General features: G+C 33.0%; 1 protein-coding gene across 1 annotated transcript in view; it reads left to right on the top strand.

Annotated features, from left to right (window-relative positions):
• The first annotated feature begins 5,796 nt into the window (after positions 1-5,796).
• The window catches only part of LOC129231500 (short-chain dehydrogenase/reductase family 16C member 6-like), a 62,877-nt gene continuing 44,017 nt past the window's right edge, over positions 5,797-24,656 (top strand). Inside the window, exons 1-2 of the mRNA XM_054865827.1 lie at positions 5,797-5,867; positions 12,975-13,440. Coding sequence (XP_054721802.1) covers positions 12,985-13,440 — 456 coding nt within the window. The 5' untranslated portion in view covers positions 5,797-5,867; positions 12,975-12,984. The remainder of the gene's footprint in view (positions 5,868-12,974; positions 13,441-24,656) is intronic.

Genomic DNA, 24,656 nt, shown 5'->3' with positions numbered 1-24,656 from the left:
TAAGTACAGAATTAGCATAAAGGAACATCAAAGGGTTAAAAATTCATATTTCATAAACTATTACACTTACCACCATAAATGATACATAAAAATAAAGATAAACTGTCCAAGTTTTTTTTAACGAGCGTAACTACTTAAATGTACACTCTCCGCACTAACGCGGGGGGCTTACCCCCCCCCCCATTCGCGGCGGCACTGACATTCCGCAACGCTGGATTGGCCGTACAGGTGGATGATTTACCCTTTACGAGTTGGGCAGTCAGATCCCCAAACCTAAACCCATGTGAGATAATTATAATGTTTCGGTAAAGATCGTGTTTATACGCCACCATTACCTACAACATTGCAAGAGCTAAAAGATTGCATATGTGTAGCAATACGGAAAATCAACAGTGAAACCCTCCAAAATGTATGTCGCGTTACGAAAGGCGGACAGGGGCCGTGGTAGCCCGATCGGTAGAGTGTCGGATTCGGGGCCGGAGGGTCCTGAGTTCGAACCTCGATGGTCGAAGATCCACCGTCGTCATTAAAGGGGACTGGGCGACGTTAAATATGCTCGTAGTCTCAATGTCCTCCAAGTGAAACGATACCTCTGGGGGCGCTAGCACAAGGTAGCTATTAGCTCCTGGTCTAGTTCTAAATTCTCATTAACTGTTCGATCCGGTGATGGTGCTGCCATCTATCGGTATAAAAAATAATGGAGGCAAGGCACTTAGTATGCAGTCCTCGACATAAATACAGTTGTAGTCAGTGGTGACTCGGAATCGAAATCGAAAGGCGGATACGCCGAAAACTTTCCCAGTTAATATTTATTGTTATGTATCATTTATAGTGCTAAGTGTAATAGTTTATGAAATATAAATTTTTAAAACCGGGATATTCTTTTATGCTAAACCTGCATTAACGCACAAGCCGGACTAAGCCTCGAAATTGGTTGAAAGAAGGTTCGTTCGCTTTTGAAGAAGCTTATTTTTCTGTTATAAAGATGATTAACTATAAATCTAATGGATGTAACAATTAAAGGGAAACATAGAACTTCAACAATAAGACTTTTAATGGCACCAGTTTTTTTTTTTTTTTAAAAGGCCATTTAAATGTTGCAAATGATTTCAAGTTATCTACACCTTCAAATTTATGACTACAGAACAATGCTGAGCTGATATAAATCTTCATCAGTTTCTGGTTTGATTGAATATTCAGTAGAACTCATTCAATTTTACTAGCCTCGCGAAGTTTCTAACAGGTTTTCAACCATTTTTTTTTAATATCCTGATTAACCTCACCAGCTGTTTGCCAGATCCATAGCTGTTAAGTTAGAAACAAAAACGTTCTAGAAAGAATGGCATTGCAAGGGCTTTTTTGTTTGAGGCAGATTTAATCCTCTTTAGAGGATCCTCTATGAAAGGAATGTCTAATTGTATAAAACTAGAGTCACTAAAGCCTGATGAATGAAAAAGGAGCACAAGTGCTAATACCCTGTCTTTGTATCTGTAGGGTTACTGCGAAAGTAGTTATAAATATTGGAGGAGAATCGAATAAAGCTATTTTGGCGGAAGTCTGGTGTTTAAAGAACGACTTTATTCCTCATATTTTTGCTCCTCTTCATGAATAGAAAACTAATTATGCAACCAAGTCTTACATAATGTAAAGAAGAAATTACAAGCATTAACAAAAATCAACTGCGCAAAAGAATCACTTGCTAATTACAATCATATGTATTATTTCGCAAATATGCTTTTTGAAACAACGCCAAAACTTCGTCAAAACCTTATCAAACTTCGTAACTTCGGCATTATTTTAAAGAGTTTTCTTACTCTTTTCGGCGAGAAATAAAGAAATAATACTCATTTTGGTGCAGTTTCTTTTTTTTTTTTTGTCGAAAAACCCGATTTATTTATTTATTAATCATGCATTACTTTAATGTCTTCCCGAAATAAAGACTCATTGGCTCAGTTGGTGAGCGGGTCGTTAAGAACGACGCGCTAACATGCACGACTCGTGTTTAAAGGTCGTGAGTTCAAACTCCCTGGCCCGAAAAATTGTGTTTGATGACTTATTTTCTCCAGCGGAATTCTGATCCAAATCTCCAGGAATATATAATTCAAACTCAACGGGATTTACAGTTTTGCTCTTGTACAACAAGACATTATATTCAACATGGCAAATCGCAGTTTAATTAAAAAAAAATATTTTTTGACGAAATTAAGGCATCGATTTTCATTTATATTGCTTAATTACGCATTGCTTTAGTGTACAGCAGCCCGAGATGGATGCCCATTAGCTCAGCTAGTAAGATCCTCCTGCTATTAATGTGAAGGACATGAGAACGATCCTCTCATAGGGTGAATATGTAGATTTTGAATGAGTAACTTTTCTCAGCTGAAAAATGATTTCAATATCCATGAATATATGAGGCCCCTAGTTTCAAAACCGGATACTTGCAAAAAATTAGATTTTCTTTTTTTTTTTGTTAATCTTGTAGAGAATCATAAGGCCTATTTGCCTGCTCAATAATTAGGTTCAAAAACCGCTTCTTTCCCCCTTGAAATGGGGCGGGAAGGTCTGCCTCAGTTTCAAAACCGGACTTTTTACAAGTTGAGCGTTTGTCCGCTCCTACAAGTATCCGGTTTTGAAACTAGGGGCCTCATATTATCTTTACTCATTGGGGGCAGGACTAATCCACAGTTGCATTTCATTGAAATCAGAGGAGAAAACACGTTTATTTTGACATCGGAAATTACGTAATCACATATTATTTCTCAAAGGTAAAGGAAAACATTATTTAAAGATGTTTTTACCTTTATCAGCGAAAAATAAGCAAACAGGTCAGATTTTTGCTGTTATTCAAAACAAAAAAACTTGAAAAATACTGAGTTTTTGAATTCCTCCTGTCGAGCGGAAATGCTTCGCACGGGTCAGCTCGTTCCACTTTCATATAAAAATTGCGATTTTAATCAGTGAACATTGAATAATAAATAGCATTTTCTTCTCAAATTCGATAAAAATAAACTTTTTATTTATGTAAAAATAATAAAAATCCAATCAATTCTCTTTAGAACGACCTCCCATGATTAAGACTTTTCCGTTATAGCGACCGATGCAAGAAATTTCATTCCAAAATTGTTTCAGCTTATTTGTGATTCTCAATACTATCTATTCCAAAACTAATGGTTCACAACATTCCTGGATCTGAGTACCCACAGACCCCGCGGTTCGGGGGGGGGGGGGGCGTGTCCTTAAGGGACCCAAAGGCTCAAGAAATTGAAAAAAGAAACGAAATTGAGAAAAACATCGCTGTTCTCTTTCTAAAGTTGATTTAATTCTAAATTATTTCACACCTTTTCTACACATTTAAAACGATTTTCAAGAAACAATATTATGTCTCTTATTTAAAAAGAAATCTTTTAGCTAATATAAGAGAGACACCAAATTTGTTCTCTAAAACGTTACGCGTTTTGTTTCAGTAAAGTCCAACTTTCGAATTAATGCCCTATTTTCTCAATAAGAAGATTTGAAATTCAAGCATATTATTTCTCAGTTTATAATATGTTAACAAACGAAGGAGGAATAAGTGATATAACTTATAGAAGAAATTTCCCCCAATAAAGTTTCGCACCTCAATGCGTAAAAAATGAATTGAATAAATAAATTCATAAAGTACAAAACATTGTATACTATATTCAGTAAATTACCGTCCATTAGCCAGGGCTAAAGCAGAAATACGTGAAATACACCGCCAGCTTAGTCATTTCCAGTCGAGGACTGCAGTTTCGTGCTTATTAGCACTCATCAGCCCGGCATTGAGAGATTTTCCATCTCCAGCTCAGTCACTTTCCTATGCCGGGCTGATGAGTGCTAATAAGCACGAAACTGCAGTCCTCGGCTAGAAATGACTGAGCTGGCGGTGTATTTCACGTATTTCTGCTTTAGCCCTGGCTAATGGACGGTAATTTACTGAATATACCTTGCCTCGCGTTCAATCTTCAAGTTGAACCGAACCATTGCTTCGGTCACTCGTCTGGTCTGCTAATTCTATATTAGCTACCAGTTTGTTTGGCACTCTTGGCTTCCTTAAGAGGTTTTCCATCTCCAGCTCAGTCACTTTCCGATGCCGGGCTGATGAGTGCTAATAAGCACAAAACTGCAGTCCTCGGCTGGAAATGACTGAGCTGGCGGTGTATTTTATTGTATACTATATTTTATAAAGGTATAAAATTTCAATTAAAATTAAGATGACCTGGGTTTAGTCCCAGGGGCGCCCATATGCAAAATTGTAAGGGGAGGGGGGTCAGATATTTTAACCATGGTTAAGTAGGATATTTTCCCCGTGGAAACTGATTTCAGGACAGATTAGAGTCATTAAAATTTGACATTTTTAATAACTTATTCATGAATGGCTGGAGAAGAACTGTTTTTACATTTTTGCGAAGAAAAAGGTACAAAAAGCAAGGAAGTTCTAATTTCTAAGGGGGGTTGAGCCCCCCTTGCCCCCTTATATGGGCGCCCTTGGTTAGTCCTGATCACTACATTTCTGGAGTAAATGAAGCGTGTAGCTGCAAAAGAAGGTATCTTCATTTTTTTCGCAAATGCGTTTTTTTTTTCACTGGTGTTGCAATGCTTAGAAAGGCCAACAACCAGGGAAAATCAGAGAGTTTCAAAATGGTCCCTTAAATGGTCTAAATAAAGCAGGAAAAGTTATTGTAACTCGTTTCCTTTTGTAGCGACAGATGTGATTGCTTTTTCTAGATTTTTCTGAGATGAGAACTTTTGCAGCCATATGCTTCAAATAATGATCTCCTAGTTTTTATTTAAAAGGAAATAAGTTTTCAATGAAATATGAAAGTTTTTCAGGAATCCTAGAACACGTTATTGCAGTATAACTACATCTACTCAATTGTAGAAAAAACTGCTTAGTTTATAAAATTAAGCATTTTTTAAATCTATTTAACTTCTTATTTCAAAGATAGATTCCTTTCCCATATACGCAATATCTTTAAAAATTCTATTATATGAGTTACTTTTTTTTTCAAAGTGTTTCCAAAAAGACTGTTAACTTTCGATTAGTCTTTCCAGATCTGTTGTAAATATTAAAATTATTTTCAGTCAGGTATATTAAATATCGTCCCTTATATGTAGGCAATTTTTCATCACTGGGGTAAAAAGTTACTGATCATGTTCCCTTCTAGCGGTAAATACGATCTGAAAAAGAAAATGGAGGACAAAATTTCAGTTCGTTTAGCCGACAGTTAACATTTATTTACGGAAAACATTATAAACTTACTAAAAATGCTAAAAAATATGGAAAAAGAAACAAAAGGTTAATGAACAGGATTCAAAGATGTTTTGAGATTTTAAATTTATTTATAAATTTCTGTAATTCAAAACTAATTATAAATTTAGTTCAACTATTTGAAAAAGAAAAATGCAGTATTGCAAAATGTATTAATGCGAATTGAAAACGTACATAAAATATTGAATATAGAATATTGAAAAAATTATTTAAAAGCAAGAATTTTCAAATCAAAAGTAGTTTGTGATAAGGGCAAAAAAAAAATGTCTTATTGCAATTGCTTTTGATGTGATTCCCCGTACTTCAACAATACTTTTTATTAACACGTACCAAAAAAAAAAAAAAAATAGAACCGGAAGCTTTACCGAACATTTCCGAATTCCGGAATAGCCCCAAAAAATCGCAAAGTTTAGCGATTGGTCAATCCTTCTTGTAACCCCCGTCAGAATGTATTACCTAAGCAACCCTATTAAACCGCGAGGCTACTTTTCTTTGATACCCACTCTCACTGCGTGCTTGGAACTCAATAACTAAAGAGGTCAATTTTGACTCTTTTGATCCTAGGAGGACAGACAAGGTAAGAACTTTCTCTCTTTGTTTCTCTGTCAGAAGTAACAGACGGATTCGCTTATTACTAATTGAAAAGCGTCAGGCGCTGTCAAGTTAAACATTTGCCTTAATTGAACTATTCACATACGTCAAGAATATATTTTAATTAATTGGAGAATTTTGTTTGTAATGAACTAAAATCAATATTACACTTAATAAGTTGCTTCATTTTTATCACAGAACCAGGAGAAATGGGATTGCGGCATTTGAATTAAAACCGATTAGACAACGAAAAAAAAAATACATATTTAAATACAATACTTAAACAATATTTAAACTATTAAGTATGCCTAGAAAAAACTATGCGAATAAGTTCATAAGCAATGAATGTAATTTTCTGCTACAAAAAGATATATCATAATCTTAAAATAACAAAAATTTTTTTTTACAAGTTTAAATCATTTTTCAAAACATTTATTGAATTAATTTTTCTATTTTTTTTTAAGTAAGAGGTTATTAGATGGTTTTATGTGCTTTCCTGTCAGTTTCCTCTCTCCTCTCAAACGTTTGAGGGAACACTCACTCACACACAGATTATTTTTCTTTTCTTTTCTTTTTTTTTCTTGTTATTCGGTTACTGCATTCAGTGTTTTTTTTTTTTTTGCATACAACTACAGCACACATTTTATAATTTGCCTTTAAATTAACTTCCTTTTCATTAAATTAAAAATTTAATGCTATCAAATCAGGCAGTAAGAAGCAAAAGAATCTAAGTACCAAAATTAAAAATTTGGAGATAAACAGTACAAATTGTAGGTGAACCTCTCCTTTGTTTTGGGGCAAGAGACAGTAGTAATAGCACTGGTAGGTGCTGCTACACAGCATGATTTAGAAAAACTTTTCAATAAAAGCCTATCCAGCACCGGAGAGCTTTAAACGCATTTTTTTTTTCAAAAACTTGAAAACAGAATTTGCTTTTCACTGCCTCAAATATTTTTCGATTTATTTAATTTTTTTTTCATTTTAATTTTATGAACATCCTGAAGCAATGTTATTCTTTTAAATTTAATTTTTCTTCTTTCTGTTGATGTGCAATGTTGCACACATCTCAAGTGTCAATATTTTTCTACACACACTAACTTTAACTTCGTGCTACAAGATTGCTTTATAATGGTCATGCAGATTACACGCCTGCATTGAATAGATACTAATACATAGTAATATAAAGGTCAAAACTACACTGACATACATGAAATACACCGCAAGCTCAGTTACTGAAAATACACTGACATATTTGAATTTTCATGTCTAGTTAGCAACAGAATATAATTTTACTGAAGAAAATGATTTCAGAATTAGAAATAAATTTAGAAACATTTTTGAGAAAAATGATAAAAATAGGAAAATAAAACATCATTCAAAGAAATAAACAAATTATTAACTAATTCTGAGAAGTCGAAAATGTAATTTTAAAAAAGTTGGAGAAATTTCATAAGTAAAAATTATTATCATTGTGTAATTTATCGACAGCCTGTAAATAGACATCGGTCGATTATCTTTTGCTGATTAATAGGTAATCGGCCCATTTGCCTTTCCCAGTTTCCTAATTTATATTTCAATACAAAATAGGAAAAAAATATTTCTAGCTTCTGCAGTAGATGTAGCAACTACAAACTATTGCTGCTATATTTACTAAACAAGCTTGAAATACTTTTCATGTATTAGTTCGGCATATAATTGCAATTAAAACTAATCCCAGTTCTCCTCAGTGATAAAAATCATTTAGAAGAATATATATCTCCAATTAAAATACTGGTCTTACAATTCAACATCATGTAAGAATGAAACTTATCTACATGAAAAATACCATCAAATTAAATAATCAAATGAAGTAAAACTATTTTTGTATTTCGCGTGATTCAATAATATTATCAAATAACACGAAACGTCCTTGTTTCAACGTTTTTGTAAATATTTATCACATAACTTCCGATGCATTTAACCTCTTCAGATTTGACGTCCGGTTTACCGGAAATAAGCTTTAAACAGCTGCGAATCATTTAATAATTGATTCCATTACTTTTTTTTTTGTAATCGACTCTTTAAATTCTGCTTATTATTATCTTAAAAAAAAAAAATATTTGTTTTGGGACTGACAACACTAACATATAAGGATTTGGAGATATAGTGACTCATTTTTACTACTATCGAAACTATCGATTTTCGTCGCAAAGGCGAGGGTTTTCTTCTGATTTAAAAAAAATATATATAATATTTTATTATTTATTTCAAACGCTTATATTATGTTTTAGCATTGTTTGAGAACATTTTACAATGAAGTTTGTTTAATACTTCATCATTTTTTTATCTGAAATATTAATTTCAAAAATATAAGTCCAGAATGTTAGACGCATCATAACTCGCTTAATTTTTTTGCTAACAAAATTGAAATTTTGTCTGTAAGATACTCATAAACATAGTACACTGTGTATCAAATGCAAACATCTTTGGCTAATTATTTCATAATGCCGAATAAAGGGGTAAAAGAGTCATAATATTTAGAATCCCTACAACTAAATTTTCGTATAGAGCAACAAATTCAATATTTATCTATCTATATCTTCAATTTAGCAAGGCATGATCAAGGATATTCAGTGAATGCTGAATTCGGCTCCTCAGTTTGCAGCAACATTTTGAATCAATTAACGCATTAAACATTTCTAAATGTTTGCGGATTTTTTCTTTCTTTATTATAAGTAGGTATCTAAAAAAAGGGGGGAGGGGGACGAAAATATTTGAGTAACAATAACTTTTTTCCTGTTATGTTTGAACCATGTAGGAGACAATTCAGAAACCCTGACTATCTCAAGTTGTTGACCTACATAAGTATTGCAACGGAAAAAAAATGGAAAAGCCATTTTTTGATAAAATTGGAACTGGACATTTACTTTTCCCAGTTACACGCCTCACATATAACATCAAAACTTTTCAATTTCAGTGCAACAAATAAAATTTCCTTTTGCGTTTTCTTTGTTAAGCATATAACATTTTGATTTTCTCTTGAAGAAAACATTTTATGGTAGTTTCGTTTAATCGAACATCCTGTTATTATTTAGATTTTTTTATAAATCAGATAGTATTAATTTTTACTGAACTTAAACGAAAAAAAAATCCACCCAGATAATATTGCATAACTTAGGAGTCGTTAACTACAATATATGTAGCTCAAAGATTGATATGCCTTGTCTTTCAACATTATTTAGTTTAAAAAACGCAAAGATTGGTTCCAACATGATAATTCATCTGAATCTAAGCAAATTAAGTGAAGATTTATTTTATCTTCTAGATAAAATACACCATTGTATTTAATTATAAATAACTTTTAGCATCCAGTACACCTTTTAAACAGAAATAAAAAATAAGCAAATAAATTGAGATAAAAAATGCAGAAACACCACTGAAAATACAATGAATCCCTTATTAATTAAAAGATAGTAAAAAGCAACCAAATTAGTGGGTGTATACAATCGATAAGTATGGATTCCTCGTATTGTTATACAATGTTTTTGAGCAAAACTCTCCGTCCCTAAAAATAAATCACTTACTGCGTTGTTTGGATTGAGTGAATAATAAGTATGTCCTTATATTAATATTCAATAAGCGTAGTTCTCTGCGAATCTAACATGTATTTTCTTTCGTTATGTTAAGCTTGCAAAAACAATTGTCATTCTATCGCTTCGATAGAATGACAAATACGAAACAAACCTCATTCGTTCATTTATCTGAAGATGAACTAATTTTCTTTCTTTAAAAACTATGAAATTTGCTACCCGCGATAACCCGCACGAAAATTCACCGTAAAAAAGCAAATTATACAGTATTTGAATTATGACTTAGCTTTATTGCATTTTCCTTTTTTTTTCTTGTTACAGCTAATGTAATAAAAATGAGTTACAGCTGCTGTAATTTCACATCAATGTTTTACTTAGTTTATTCTGAGACACCTATAAATTCAGTTTCCTTACACTGCATGATTTATCTCGTGCATAGACACCGTACATAGGCACATACATTATATGAATCATATATGCTCACTTCTTTCAAAAAAAAAATAGCGATTTTGAATTATGCTTTTTTTTTTTTTTTTTTGAATTGCTATGAATGAGTAGCATATCTCTAAAGACCTGTATACTAAGACTAAGATATATAGACTAATTTCAAGAACTTAGTATTTGGCCGTTAGAGAGCAAAAATGGCATATTTACATTTTCAAGTAATGTCGGAATACTCTTTTAAGAATGACACATCTTGGTTTGTGTTTGATCCATTAGGCATGAAACATCCAAGTCATTTAGTGAAAGATGTTACTATTTGTTCCAAAAACAGTATTGCACACAAAAAAAGAGCATTTTTCATTCTTACTTTAAGATCAAGAACGCACTAGTTGAATTTATGTCGGTACTGTCGGTATTGTAAGGAGAACAAATAGTAACAATAATGACATATTTTAAAATATTTCAAAGTACCTTTGGAATTTAGTGCAAGAACCTCATAAATTGAAAGCAACTTTAAAAAAAATTACATTTTTTTACACTTCTCCATGTCATGAAACAGAAAAAACACCAGATTTTCTTGAAAAGACCTTATTGCGTGAGAAAAGGTTCAAACAGTGGCTTGAAGTCTAGTTTTACTACATGATACCTTACATTTAATTATTAAAATCGATCTCCTGATAAATCACGTTTTTTGAGATAAGATGTTGAAAGTAGTGAGCAAGATGTGTTGGTCTTTGTTGTGTTTCTATCCTTTGATTTCATTTTTTAGGTCGCGAAAGACTAAAAACACTACTGCAAAACAGACCTAAAAACTTTTATTCGGTATGTGAAATATTTTACTCTTACATGAAATACACCGCCAGCTCAGTCATTTCCAGCCGAGGACTGCAGTTTCGTGCTTATTAGCACTCACCAGCCCGGCATAGGAAAGTGACTGAGCTGGAGTTGGAAAACAGTGTTGTTTTTCATCTCCAGCTCAGTCACTTTCCTATGCCTGGCTGTTGAGTGCTAATAAGCACGAAACTGCAGTCCTCGGCTGGAAATGACTGAGCTGGCGGTGTATTTCATGTATTTCTGCTTTAGCCCTGGCTAATGGGCGGTAATTTACTGAATATATTTTACTCTTAGTTAAATTGTTGGGTCTACCTTGAAATTATTGATCGTTTCTTTCTTTTCTCTCTCTTTCTTTTTGCGAGGAATTTTAAAATTTTTCTTTTTTTTTTTAATAACTTGTCCACACTTACAAAAAAAAAAAAAAAAAAAAAAAAAAAAAAAAAAAAAAAAAAACAGAAATGTTTTTAAATTCATTCCCTACTTCGGCATTCGGGAAACAGTTTACTAAATTCAAATTTTACTTAACGTTCACATTTTAAGCACGTATCTTTCGACAGTACGTAAAACCGGGACGCGTTTTGTAGCATTAAATATAATATTGTAATATTTTGGGTTATATCACGCGTGATTCTTAAAAAATCCAGTTTAAGAGTCAAGCGTTATAAAATGATTTTTAGTAGTTACAAAAATAGCATACAGTGAAGTCTAATGACGATTCTGACAAAATTGACTCGAAATAAAACATGAATGCATTTTCACCTTAACAGAATCAGATTTCACTAGTGTTCGCTTTTCATTTTTTAATGACTTTGAAGTTAAAAAGAAAGAAAGAAACAAGACTAGATAGTTCCAGTATAAAGCATTGGCGATACTTTATTGTATAACCCTTTTAAATTGTAAACTGATTTGTGAAGAAAAAAAAAGAAAAAAAATCAAAATGGTAGATTTTTGTTTTTACAAAATTAAACTATATAAATAATAAAAGATATGCAAGTAATGTCAATAAATAACACTTAAGCTACTAAGTTGTATTTCTTTGGTGGAACTTATGCAATCAGATGTATAGCATTAATAAGTTACTCTAACGAAGAAAGATAAAACTTATATCTTTAGTGCTTATCGGGCTAGAAAAGTGATGTCGATGTCGTTTAAAATAGTTAGGACTAAGTTTATTCATCGATTCATCCTGAGTTTTTATTGTCGAAATCTTCACTACATACATTATATAGTATATATAAAAATGAATGTTTGTCTGTATGTCATCCATGAACTCAAAAACTACCCGCAGATTTGGCTGAAACTTTCACCGTTTGTTATTTTTGGTACTGGGAATGTTTATAGACCAGTTCGAAAAAAATCCGATCGATAGTTCCTTTTTTATTCCAATTTAAGTCACAATCCATTGGATAAATACGAATAAAATGATCGGCTGCAGAAATTAATTCGCGTCAAAGATCTCATTGATAAGAAGTTAGCTGTTGCCATTTTTCTTGAGTTTGAACAAATATAAATTCTTTCTTTATTGTTTTATGGCTTTTCATGCAACGGGGGGATTTAAAACTTTTTCTATTTGATATTTTTAGCGATTGATTGATCTTGCAAACTGCGTGAGTACAAAGTTTGAGTATAGTCACGGCTTCACTTGATACCTGGATCGATTATTATGAAAATTGCTATATATATGTATTTTTCCACGGAGAAGGTGCATAATATGCTCATTGAAGCCACTCGCCACCAGGTGGCACTGCAGAGTAGCAACTTCTGCTCCGTTCAACCGATTGTCATGAAAATCAGTATAATGATGTATTTTTTTTGTTGGCGTAGCAACGCGCGTCGGGTACAGCTAGTATGGTATATATTTATACTGTAGAGAAAGAGCAAAAAAGTTTTAAAAAGTGAACAAATAGTTGACAGTTTGCTCACAGCGTTTACTATAAGTGTAAGAAAGACTATATCGATTGATATAATAATAAATAAATGTATATACAGGATACATATATAATGAAGTTAGTAATGAACAACAATGAAAAAAATGGAATGTCACAAAAATTAGAATATCTGTTTTTCCAAATATTTTATTGATTTGCAATCACGAAAAAAAAAGTAGTATATTCGTTCATTTGAGTGATTTGCGTGAAATATACAGCATTGCAACCTTTACTTGTTCGGAACAAATGATATGATTAATGGGATTTATTGTTTTTCAATTTTGCTGATTTTGAATATTTTTCCTTTGTGACTTTCAGGTACCAAGAGATGAAAGAAATTATAAAAACAGTTCCTCAGATTCTCGTAGTTTTATACTACTGGATAACAAGCATTATCCTATATTTTGTTCCAAATCGTTTCAAGTACAAGGACATTACTGGTGAAATTGTACTTATAACAGGAGCTGGAAGCGGCATAGGCCGTCTTATGTCATTGAATTTTGCCAAAAAAGGTGCAATACTAGTTCTGTGGGATGTAAATCAGAAAGGAAACGAAGAAACTGCCCAACTCATCAGAAAAGAAGGTGGCAAAGCTTACTGCTACAAAGTGGATGTTACAGACAAATCTGCTGTTTATGAAACAGCCGCCAAAGTGAAAACAGATGTCGGAATTGTTTCGATTTTAGTTAACAACGCTGGAATAGTCGTCGGAAGAGGCATTTTAGATTTGGACGACAAGATGGTTGAAAAAGTATTCTGTGTCAACGTTCTGTCTCATTTTTGGGTAAGTTCAACCGACTCATTTCTTTCCTCCCTAACTTTAAGATTTCAAAAGTCTCGTTAATTGAAAAACAACGAAAGTTCATGACCTAAGATAACCGCTCACGAAACATTTGAGACGGTTTTCCCTGCCTTCAGGCTCCTAGACACTGAAGAGTAGGTTTGTATTTTTTATTTTATTTTTGTTTTTTTTTTACGTCGTGCGATCTATCATGTTTCGCAAAAGCCTTGAACGAGAGGGAAGCATTGGAAGACGTATACATTGGAGGGAATGAGCTGTTAGGAAATAAATAATTCCCTGGAAGCAAAAAGCACTAGTTTCAGTTTCAGCCATAAGCTTGGTGCAAACAGGTTTCATAAGCAGAAGCTGACGATGCAATTAATAGCGTGGTCGAAATACACTGACAGCATTTGCAACAGATAAAAGGGTTGGTTAAGACACTTCGGAATTTCTGTGTGGCTACCCATTCGCTCGAAATGAGCAAATGGATAAATTGCTCAAAACGCACGGTATAGCCAGAAAGAAACGAAAAATATAATAAGTCACTAGTAAAACCATGAGTAGATTGGATTAACGGATTAAACTGGCGATGCAATTAATAGTGTGGTTGTAAACACTGACAGCATTTGCAACAAATAAAAGTGATGGCTAAGTTATGTGGCACTAAATTTGCATTTTTGTACAAGTTACAATTTGTACGTCCTATCGATTCTCTTAATATGTATGTTACAACCAAAAAGGAACAAAAAATTTAATAGGAATATCACGAAAAGAAAACGGTGCAAAAAGTTTCCCTGTGGTGCATTTGTATTTACACTTTTTACAGTTGAATAGTAGATTCTTAATTTTCATTTTAATCTTTATTTTACGATTGTTCTACAATCGAGTTAATAATGATGAAAATGAAATTGTTGTCACACCATTAGTTTCTTTTAACCGTCATTTATATGGATGATTATTTCTACTAAGCATATTTTTCACACTGAAAACATTATAACACAGTAGCAAATTTCTATCATTTTTTTCAATCGTAACAGAAAAACAATCACAAGTGTTTGCACATTTTTTGTTCTGCATGCAATACTATACCTTTGAAAAAAATTTAGTATATTGTGCTAAAACCGTCAAACCTTTATTAAGAAAAAAAGATCATTTTTTAACTGAAAAAGTAAAATATAGTCAACATCAAATTTTAGTGAGTTAAACCAAACAAAGAAAATATTAAAACTTTATGAACACATTTCTTAAGCCAGACTATTTTTTTGTATTAAAAACAAATTTTGTAGGTGGGTGAGCATCTTATTTGATTCCCCTAAAAAGCTTCTTTTCGATCTAATCTGCCTCAGCGGCAATCGGTGAACCGGTCAAAACCAACTGTAACTTCTATGGATGAACCGGCTATTTGATAGAATAGTGGAAATAGGAACCATGAAAATGAAAGAATATTTTGAGAATTTGTTGCTAAATGAAGATGAACCATACCGTAAACGTGGGCTACTTTGACCCAGATTTTGGAACGTTTCACAATAATTTTATAACTATTCATATTTCCAAGCTGTGAAAACTTGTTTTACACATCATCTAGAGATCTCTTAATTTAGTTTTTGAATAGTGATCAGTTTACTTCCAAGTATTTTTACCCTTTATTATTGTTTTTTGTTTGGGCAATGTTACCTTTGCATTTGGGTTACTTTGACCCAAAGTGGGTTCTCCTATTTAAAATCATTGTAGAACTAACTAGAGCGAAAGAAAGACGTGTGCTCGTAAAGGAAAATATTTATGTGAGAGAAAAATACATTTTACAAGAAATTTGAGTCACACATATTTGTTTTAAGGAAAATTAATTTTAAAGAAAAAGATGTGTCCGCATACCTAGTTATTGTCTCAGAAATTACCGACAGAGAACAGTCATCTTTTCATCAGTTTTGGAGATGGAATAACTTTATTAAGATAACACCATTCGTAAAACAAAGGATCTTAAATTTTGGGTCACTTCCAAAACTTTTCGGGTCGTTTTATACTCTCAACATTAGCTCCTTCTTCTCTCGCATGAACAGCTATCTTTGGGGAAACCTGGGCCCATTCCATTCTATAATAATACAATTCCGTAAACTTTACAACAAATTTAACAAAATTTGTAAAAAGTAGATGCAACTGGGTAAACCTTTTTCTAAACCTCCTGCAACTTTTAATTCCTCTTCGTCTTCCATAATGAAAACCATGTAACTGAGCCAAGATGAATTGGGTCTGCAATCTCTCTTTATCCGTTGTCGAGAATTCCAGGTTTTTTCTTGTGTTATAGCCTGTTTATAGTCTTACTTTTAGCTAGTCCTTACTAATCCAAATCTCTCCGGAGGATTTTTTGAAGTTTTGATACTGGGCCAAAGTAGGTCGTAATTTTTGGGTTAAGAGATATGTTGTCATTGTCAAATTTAAAAAAAAAAAAAATCCTAAACAGAAATGAGACGTACAATTATATTACGGCATAGACTATTAAATAGTGCTCATAAATATATTCTTTAAAAAACTCTTAGCTGATGTAGAACTGTTTCTACATGGAAAAGTTTGAGAGGTCATAAAAACACATGTTATACAAGGCACGCATAACCACTAATGTCGCTTCTTGAACAGAGCAATGGAACTGCATGGTATACATTACTGAGTTCTTGGGGATTTTCTCTAGCGGTTTTTGTCAACATATGTTTAAAAATTGCATCCTGAAGGTTGGCAGAGAACGTTGTATCTTTTTCTCCATTGGGCCAAAGAAGGACCCTATGGCCAAAGTAGCCCGCGTTTACGGTACAGTTACAACTGGATACTCTCTCTTCCAGCATAGTACTTTTAAAATGCCAGATTATTTTTCAAAAAGAGGATTCAATAATATTTCCATAATTTAGTCTTAATAATATTAGTCTACTGTAAACTGCTAGAAGTGTAGGAAATTAATTATTTGGGTATTAAGTGTTAATTTAATCGATTTTAAGAATGGCTTTTTCTTTTCAAAACACCCAAAAAAATATTTTTTTTTACATTTTTGGGTTTTTTTTTTTAAATATGCATATATGAAACCACGAACAATGTTCTCGCTACACCACTGGATTGTATATTACTCGGCGTCAGTTCTGTAAGTATATAGTATCGTGAAACTGTGCTAGGCTTAATGCAAAATAGACTATCTTGGAATAAAACTTGCAGATAATGTTACCAATAATATTGGCAGATTTTTTTCTATATATGCTTTGAATGCTTAGTTAGTTTATGCTATACAATTTAATCTCAAGAATTTGCACCATGGATCACTGAAGAATGTCTCAAAAGATTCTGCTACAATCAATCAGTGCTTTTAAAAGAAAATTTTGACTGAAACCAGTACACAATTACAGTTTAATCCAAACGAAATTAAAAATATGATATTGTTTAATTTATTGTTCATTTCAAAAACACAGAGAGAGAGAAGGAGAACCCTAACTTAAGTTTAAATATTCGCTACAACTGCTGCTGTGCCCTCTCCCTTCCTTTTCACGCATTTGTGTATTCCAGAATCCATTTGCAGCTTGTGTACCTAGAAGTCTTTGAAACAAGTTTTTGGCGCTATTTCCCTCCTCTAATCGAATATTTAAAAAATAATTAGTTTCAATGGAATAATAAACTTGGACGGAATATTTTATGCACTGACAATTATTTGTTAATAATATGAGTTTCTTTGTTCAAAATGAATTTAATTTGTTTCATATAAATAAATTCGATAAATTTCTTAATTTTATAAAAATATCATGCTTGGTTCAATCGATTTTTTTTTCTCCAAAACCCAGGAGGGTTCAAGTGCACTCGACTGCCGATGTCCATGCACATATTGCTAACAATAATTTTCGCTTTGAGTCAATAGAAAATTGCGATAGGTGTTTGCACCATTTACACACTTTTATTGATACTTTAAATCTTTAATGTCATCAATGGTATGAAATGCATCATTCCTGATGTGGATTTGCGGTCCATCAATGCTACTTACATTTTAAAACATTCTTTGAGACACTCTCTAGAAGATTTCTGTTGAGAAATAAGCAATTTACTTCAAATTTTAGCTTAAATAATCAATTACAAACAAATTGAAAAATTAGAAGAAAACAAAAACTCTACGAGGTGCAAACCCCCGGAACTCCAAGTAATTTCCTATAAAATTTCAAGGTTGTTGGTGCTAAGGGGTCTCTTGGACGTAGACTTGCCACAGGCATCCTAAAACAGTTTCTTTGACGGTACTTTTTTCTAAATATATATGTCGACTCTCGATAGCTCGAATATTCCTTTATTTCCAAGTTTTATTCGGTCTCAAAGTAATTTAGTGTTTTCAATACAAAGTAGTCTCTATATCTCGAATATAGTTCTTTTAAGTCAAAGTTTTTTTGCGAGTTTCGTGTTCATTTTATGTATAAAATGCAGTCAAAATAAGAAAACAAAACAGTATTCAATCCCTTTAACACATTGTTTTGCTTCTCAGCTTATTTGAGGGGGATAATTTATTTATAATAGTGCTCCTTAATGTACACAGCGTATCAAGAATACGTTGGGCACCTTTTTGCCGTGACTGACGATCTCAAATTGAAAAAAGTGGGCTTCATTTTCTGGATGGCTCAAATAATCTGCTTTTAAACCACAGTATAAAAGCAATATGAACTGAAATCAAGAGGAAAAAAAGTGGCTATTCCATACACCTCAGCAAGTTTTCTTTTCCCATGAGACTGAGAGTAAGTGGGAACTTTGATTTCCTTCCCCAAAAGGTTGATGTAAGCAGAAAATTGTGGTTTGTGCACTTTGCTTAGTGGCTTAAGAAATTTCAGTGCAACGATGATCAACCTGCGATCGCTGAAGATTTGTGGTTGCTCAGTTAAGACGCATGACAATTAGTGACATAAAATTTTTTTTGTGCAGACGTACTTTTTTCTTTTTTTAAGCACAGAATCGCGGTTTATTTGGTCCTGAAACTGTTTGAATTCAGCGATATTATCAAAATAAAAAAAATCATAATCAAAATTATTTTTTTTTGATTGAATCATTTCCGAAGCTATTTAGCAGTTATTTTGTATAAATCAAAGTTTCTTCATAAAATTTCACTTCATATTTATAAAGCTTTTAATTTTTCACTATTTCCCACTTTTGCTTAATACATATATTTACAACGCACATTATTCACATACTTCATGAGACGTAGTCAATGTGTGTTGTTGCATTACTGCTAATTCGATTAGTAAACGCATAGTTTAATGCATTGTAAGCAAATAGCGTCTTTTATTACGCCATAAATAATTCATCGCTATATGTCACGCAACAGTTATGTAAGATCAGTAGAAATAGAGAACTTTCTTTAACAAAGATAAATTATTTCAAAACTTTCTTTTTTAACGAGCGTTGAAAGTTTCTCACTTTGCAATAAACCCAATTACGCCGTGGCCTACAAGCAGAAGAGCATGACGGTTCCGCAGTTATAAGCACTTTCAAGAAGAAATAGCTTTCCTTTCAGTGTCAAAGGTGATTTCAGTACATGAGATAATGTATTTAGAATGATATTATCATGTAAAAAATTGTTTCTGGTATTCGTATACATAAGAAAGCGGCGAAGCGGATCGTTTCAAAGAGCAATTTACTGCAGGCGATGGTATAAGAGTTATTTTTATGATATTCATAATATATAATGATAATTGAAGAGTAATTTATCAAAAGTAACATATTTTTTTTATCCATTTTTTAAGAAAAACTCATTTTATGACATTTTCTAAATTTTTCAGATGACCTTAATCGAATCACTTACTCTTAAGATTTCCAAACGGGTCAAATCCTCGTTTATTTAAGGTAGAGTTTGACTTTTCGATCAAAAGGCAACAAATCTATCTTCTACACTTTTTTATTTTGAACAAAAGGGGACACATCCTAAATGTAGCACGAAAAATTTTTATTTCAAAAGAACACATGTCCAAAATCTTCAAATTTCAATTCACTAGTTTTAGATTAAGTACTTCAAATAGAGAATATAAGAAGGTGAAATATTAGGGTTTTGGTGAAATAGGAATTCTCAACATTCGAGTTTTCGTTCAAAAGGGCACATATCCAAAATTAAGATTGAGATGTCTCCTGGTTTTTTTTATACAAACGTTTCTTACTCTGGGATATAATTTGCCATGCTTTTGTGTTCAATTCTTTACTAAAACGATCTGATGTGTGCATCACATGACTTCCTTTTACCCCAATTTAATGTCATTTTCTCATTATTGGCAGTTTTAATATGATTCAATAGTTTCTTCTTCATCAGCACAACAGCCTGGTGCAGGCCAGGGCTTTCTCAGTCTGCTTCCTCCAGGCGGTACGACACGTTGCCAGGTTTCTCGACCTGTTCACTCCCAAAATTTTTAGGTCCTTCTCAACACTATCCAGCCACCTTGTTGCTGGTCTTCCCCTTCTCCTTGTACCCACCATTTCGAAAAAGTTAGCTTTTTAACCGGGTCCAGATCTGCACGCCTAAATACGTGCCCCAGCCATCTGATTCTATTGGCTTTAATTACTCTTAAGATGTTGGGTTGTCTGTATTTATGGTATACTTCAAAGTTATATAAACTTCTCCAAGCATCATTTTCTTTTACTGCTCCAAAAATTGACCGAAGGATCTTTCTTTCAAAAATGAGAAGTCTGTTTTCCTCTGTTTTATTAATTGCCCATGTCTCACTACCGTAGAAAATGATAGGTCTTATGAGGGTTTTGTATAGATTTATTTTTGTATTAATGGAAAGGAGCTTAGATTTTAATTGGCTCTTTAAGCCAAAGTAGCATCTATTTGCCATCAAAATTCGATTTCCAATTTCAACTTCAAACTCAATTCTTTACTAAAGCGATCTGATGTGTGCATCACATGACTTCCTTTTACTCCAATTTAATGAGATTTTCTCATTATTGGCAGTTTTAATATGATTCAATAGTTTACTCTCTAAACATCACCAACGGTGGCCAAATTGAAACCAGATTTAAAAATAAAAAAAAAAAATAAATAAAATATTGCCAAATTTGTCGCGACAAAACTTGTCGATCAAAAGACTGGCGATATATCACCAAGTGTCCGCCAAATTATAACAACACTTGAGTTTACATGGAAATTAACAATGATTTCCCTCCAAAAAGGGGCATAAGATCCCCTTTGGAGCATCCGAATGCAACCAAAAAGGAAGGTGCACAACTAGACCCCACTAGGAGTCTACGTAGGAAATTTCAACTTTCTAGGACATTCCGCTCTTGAGTTATGCGACATACACACATACGTACGTACAGACGTCACGAGAAAACTCGTTGTAATTAACTCGGGGATCGTCAAAATGAATATTTCGGATGTCTGTACGTTCCTAGGCACATAACCACGTGTAGTCAGGTTGAAAAAAAAAATCTCAACATTCATTTGGCGGTGAGCAAAATAGAAATTAAGGTCGATTTTTGTGTGAAAGTTTTTTCGCGAATGTAATACTTCCTTTTTTGTAAAAGGAAGTAAAAAGATGATTAAAAACTATTTTGCTTTAAGCCCAAATTCGTTCTTTTCACCTCCTGAACATTTTTAAAAAATGGATATGTTCCCTTTTGATTAATTAGTCCTCAATTATTATTGTTGCCTTCAAATCCTGATAAAGCTGGCTGGTGGCATGCAATCAAGTTTTCCCAGGTTTGTAACTTCAATGGATACAGCATAAGTGCTGACTTATTTGCTGGTGACATGCAAGTTTTCTGAGGCTTGTTACTTTGATGTATGCAGCATAACTAGGTTAAAAAACTTATTTGCTGGTGCATCCTTATATATTATTTCTGTAGCCTGTTTTTGGTTTCTACGCCAGATTTTCCTCAATTCTTGATCGATTTCTTTGATTTACGCCTTATTTTAAAACTTATGGTGCTGGCTACTGACGAAAAATAGACCCACGGTCAAAAAATTGTTTTTTTCAGCCGAAAAACCTCTTTTAAAGAACCAGAATGAGGTTTTCGGTTAAACTTATAACTTTAATTTGCGCTATGACCGACCGAGCTGAATAGCTTGATCGGCAGAGCGTTCTCTTCGTAACCAGGAGAATCCGTGTTCGGGCCCACGTCCGGACAATCTGCAACAAAAAATTAAGAGAAATATCGTGCATTATATGAACACTTAATTAAGTGAATAACGACTATGAAGGAATAAAATAAATGAGAAGGAAATGCTCCTCGCTGATATGAAAACTTGAAGTGACGTTGTGCTAAATTACTTCGGAATCGTACGATTTTTTTTTTTTCTTTTTAAGCTTTGGCTCTGGTAAGAAAATTAAAGCATAATGTAAGCGAAAATATAGGAAACAGGTTTAAGATTTGAGACTACAATAGAATTGTTTTTTGTCCAGAAAAAAATAATAAATCCTAAATTGAAATATATATTCTTCTAATGAGTTTTTGACTCTTTGTACAAATAAAAAAATTACTACCTCAATTTGAGGGGTAAAATATATATTTTTTCTTCTTTTTGCAAAAAAACAAATAGCTTATCACATTTTTACTACATTCGAAAAGCTACGCTTAAAAAAAGAGCATAGTTCAATTTATTTTGTATTTTAACCGTTCTGTTAAATGATGAACACGTGCTGCCATCTAAGTTATAACGGTTCAAGCAGCCTGCGGTAACAAATTGTAAAAATTTTCAAGAATAAAAAAATGTTTCTTCAATATCTCATGTTATATATTATTCCCTTCTCATTTTAAAACTTATCAGGCTGGCTAATGAAGAAAAATAGACTTACGGTCTAAAAATCAAGTTTTTGAAAACGCCCCTTGCTGTTTCAAAACCTTGATTCTGCCTGTAGTTCTTATGCATTTTTTAAAAGCAAAGTTCTAATGCAGTTTTCCATTTTTTACGTCACTTTCATCAAAAAAAAAATAGCCTGTGTGTGTGTACATATTTTAATAAAGCTTAAAAGCACTGGACGTAGGTGTTCGGTTAAATTGATAAGTTTTTTTCGGTAGAGCGTTCGGCTATAAACTAACTGAACTTCGGGCAAGTTTGGGTTGTCCGAAAGAATATCAAATTTATATTAGTATTACGCATTACATGTACTCATAACATACAAACGTAATAAAATAAATGCAGTGGGATTGCTACTTGGTGTTTCGACTCCTTTATGCAGGCTACAGTTATCATTCGGATAAGTTGACTGTTAATCGAAAAGTGTTTTTCCTTTTTTTAAGCTTTGACTACATCCAGACCACTCAGCATAATGTAAGCAAAAAAAAGTATTAGATTTACCAAAAGGAAATCCTTTTTGTGCAGAAAAACATTTTCATTGTATGCTGAAATGTAGATGTTTCTAATAGCAGTGTTCGACCTTTTGTACAAATGAAAAAATACTACGCCAAATTAAAACTACGAGTTTCACCCAGTAAACCTTTAATTTTTTATTCGCGTGAATACGATAGGAAGCATTAAAATTATTATCAACTTCATTAGCAAGAAATCATTTTCTACTTCTCTGCTTTCTGCTGAAAAAAAAAAAAAAAAAAACATTTTGTCTACGTTCGAAAAATTACACTTAAAAAACGGACTCAGTTCAACTGGTTTTGGTTTTGAATTTTAAGTGCTCGATTAAAAGAGAAACATGTGCGGGCATTTAAGCCGTAACTGTTAAAGCAACCTTCTATGTGAAATAGTTCAATATTCAAAGATAAAAACACTTATTTTCAATCTAATTTATTACTTCTCTAGAATGTTCGTTTCAATCGCTACGTGAGATCTTCGTCATTCTTTAATCAAATTCCATGCTTTTCGAATAATTTTAAATCGTATCATTCTGGTTAATGACAAAACATAGAAGCATGATCTTATTATTATTATTATTATTATTGGCAAAAACCTTTTTTGCTGTTTCTTACTGCGCATTCCTTCAATGAATAGCTTTCGAAAAGGAAGGCGCAATTGCTAGGTTTGTTGGGGTGTCGGGCTGTTACTCAGAATGGCGCCAATTCGAATCCGTGCCAATAAATATCTCTTTAATATTTCTTTTTTTCCCGTCAGATGCTCACATGGGCAGGACTCTGTTTGCCACAACCTGTTGTTTTACATGCACAATTATTGCTTTTTCACGAGTCACTACTCAGCCACACTTTTAATGATATTTATGTTTGAATTGAAAATATGTACGACCAAAAGGTGAGCGATGATCAAATTATCACAACGCTGTATTTAACGAGGTTTTGTTACTGATGTCTTTAAATTACATGCCTTCTCTTCTGCGCTTACTTTTTTTTCGGTTCTTCTTCATAATGTTCATCCTTCGAAATTCTTAAAGAGCGAAATACCTTATGAAACGATTCGAAGCACAGTGCGGAGTTCCGCACGGGTCGACTAGTACATGCAAATTTTCTGAGATTTATTAATTTGCTAAATTCAACATAATTGGTTTAAAGCTTACTTACTGGTGACATACATGCAATTTTCTCAGGTTTGTTACTTTAACGGACACAACATAACTCAGTTAAAAGTTACTTGCTTTTGTACCACTAGATTACAAATAATGCATCATTTTTACGTTTCCAATCAAGACTGCCGTGGGAAGATAAAGCTCAGTATGCAGAAATGAGTTTTTGAGAGATTTGAAGGGAATGCGTTTTGGATTCCATGCTAACAATAGAGACATGCTGGAATCGGATGTCTTTTTTTTTTGTCCTTCATTTTCATCGGAAACTCCACAGTTGTATAATAGTCATCTATCATTTAGTTAGTTGAATGCTACTTACCCCCCCCCCCGAAATTGTTCGCGCACTAAGAATATCCGAAGATACAAAGAAGTACTATCCTAAAAAACGCAAAATAGTAATTAATTGCTACATTCAACTTGATAAAGTAAAGTATTTTCTTGCGGGGTTACACCAATAGAGAGGTCACAATATAGAAGAGGAATGACACTGAATAGTATTACAATAGTTGCTCGATATCCCCCCCCCACCCGCCCCTTATGGCACACTGTTAAAAAAATTTCCTGAAAATAACGGAGAAAGTACCGGCAGCAAAGTTGCCGTAAATATTACGTTTCCGTTCAATGACTTTCCGTGATTTAACAGAAGTTCCATTTCTTATTTCTCCGTAGTTGTAGTTTTCCGTTTATAAATTTCTCGTGACTGAACGAAAATTCCATTTCTTATTTTTCCGTTCATTTACGATCTTTCTGTGTTTTAACAGA

This window comes from Uloborus diversus, chromosome 10, assembly GCF_026930045.1.
Source record: "Uloborus diversus isolate 005 chromosome 10, Udiv.v.3.1, whole genome shotgun sequence".
Taxonomy (NCBI): domain Eukaryota; kingdom Metazoa; phylum Arthropoda; class Arachnida; order Araneae; family Uloboridae; genus Uloborus; species Uloborus diversus.
Note: the sequence above shows the minus strand (reverse complement) of the source record. Positions and strands in the feature narration are given on the sequence as shown.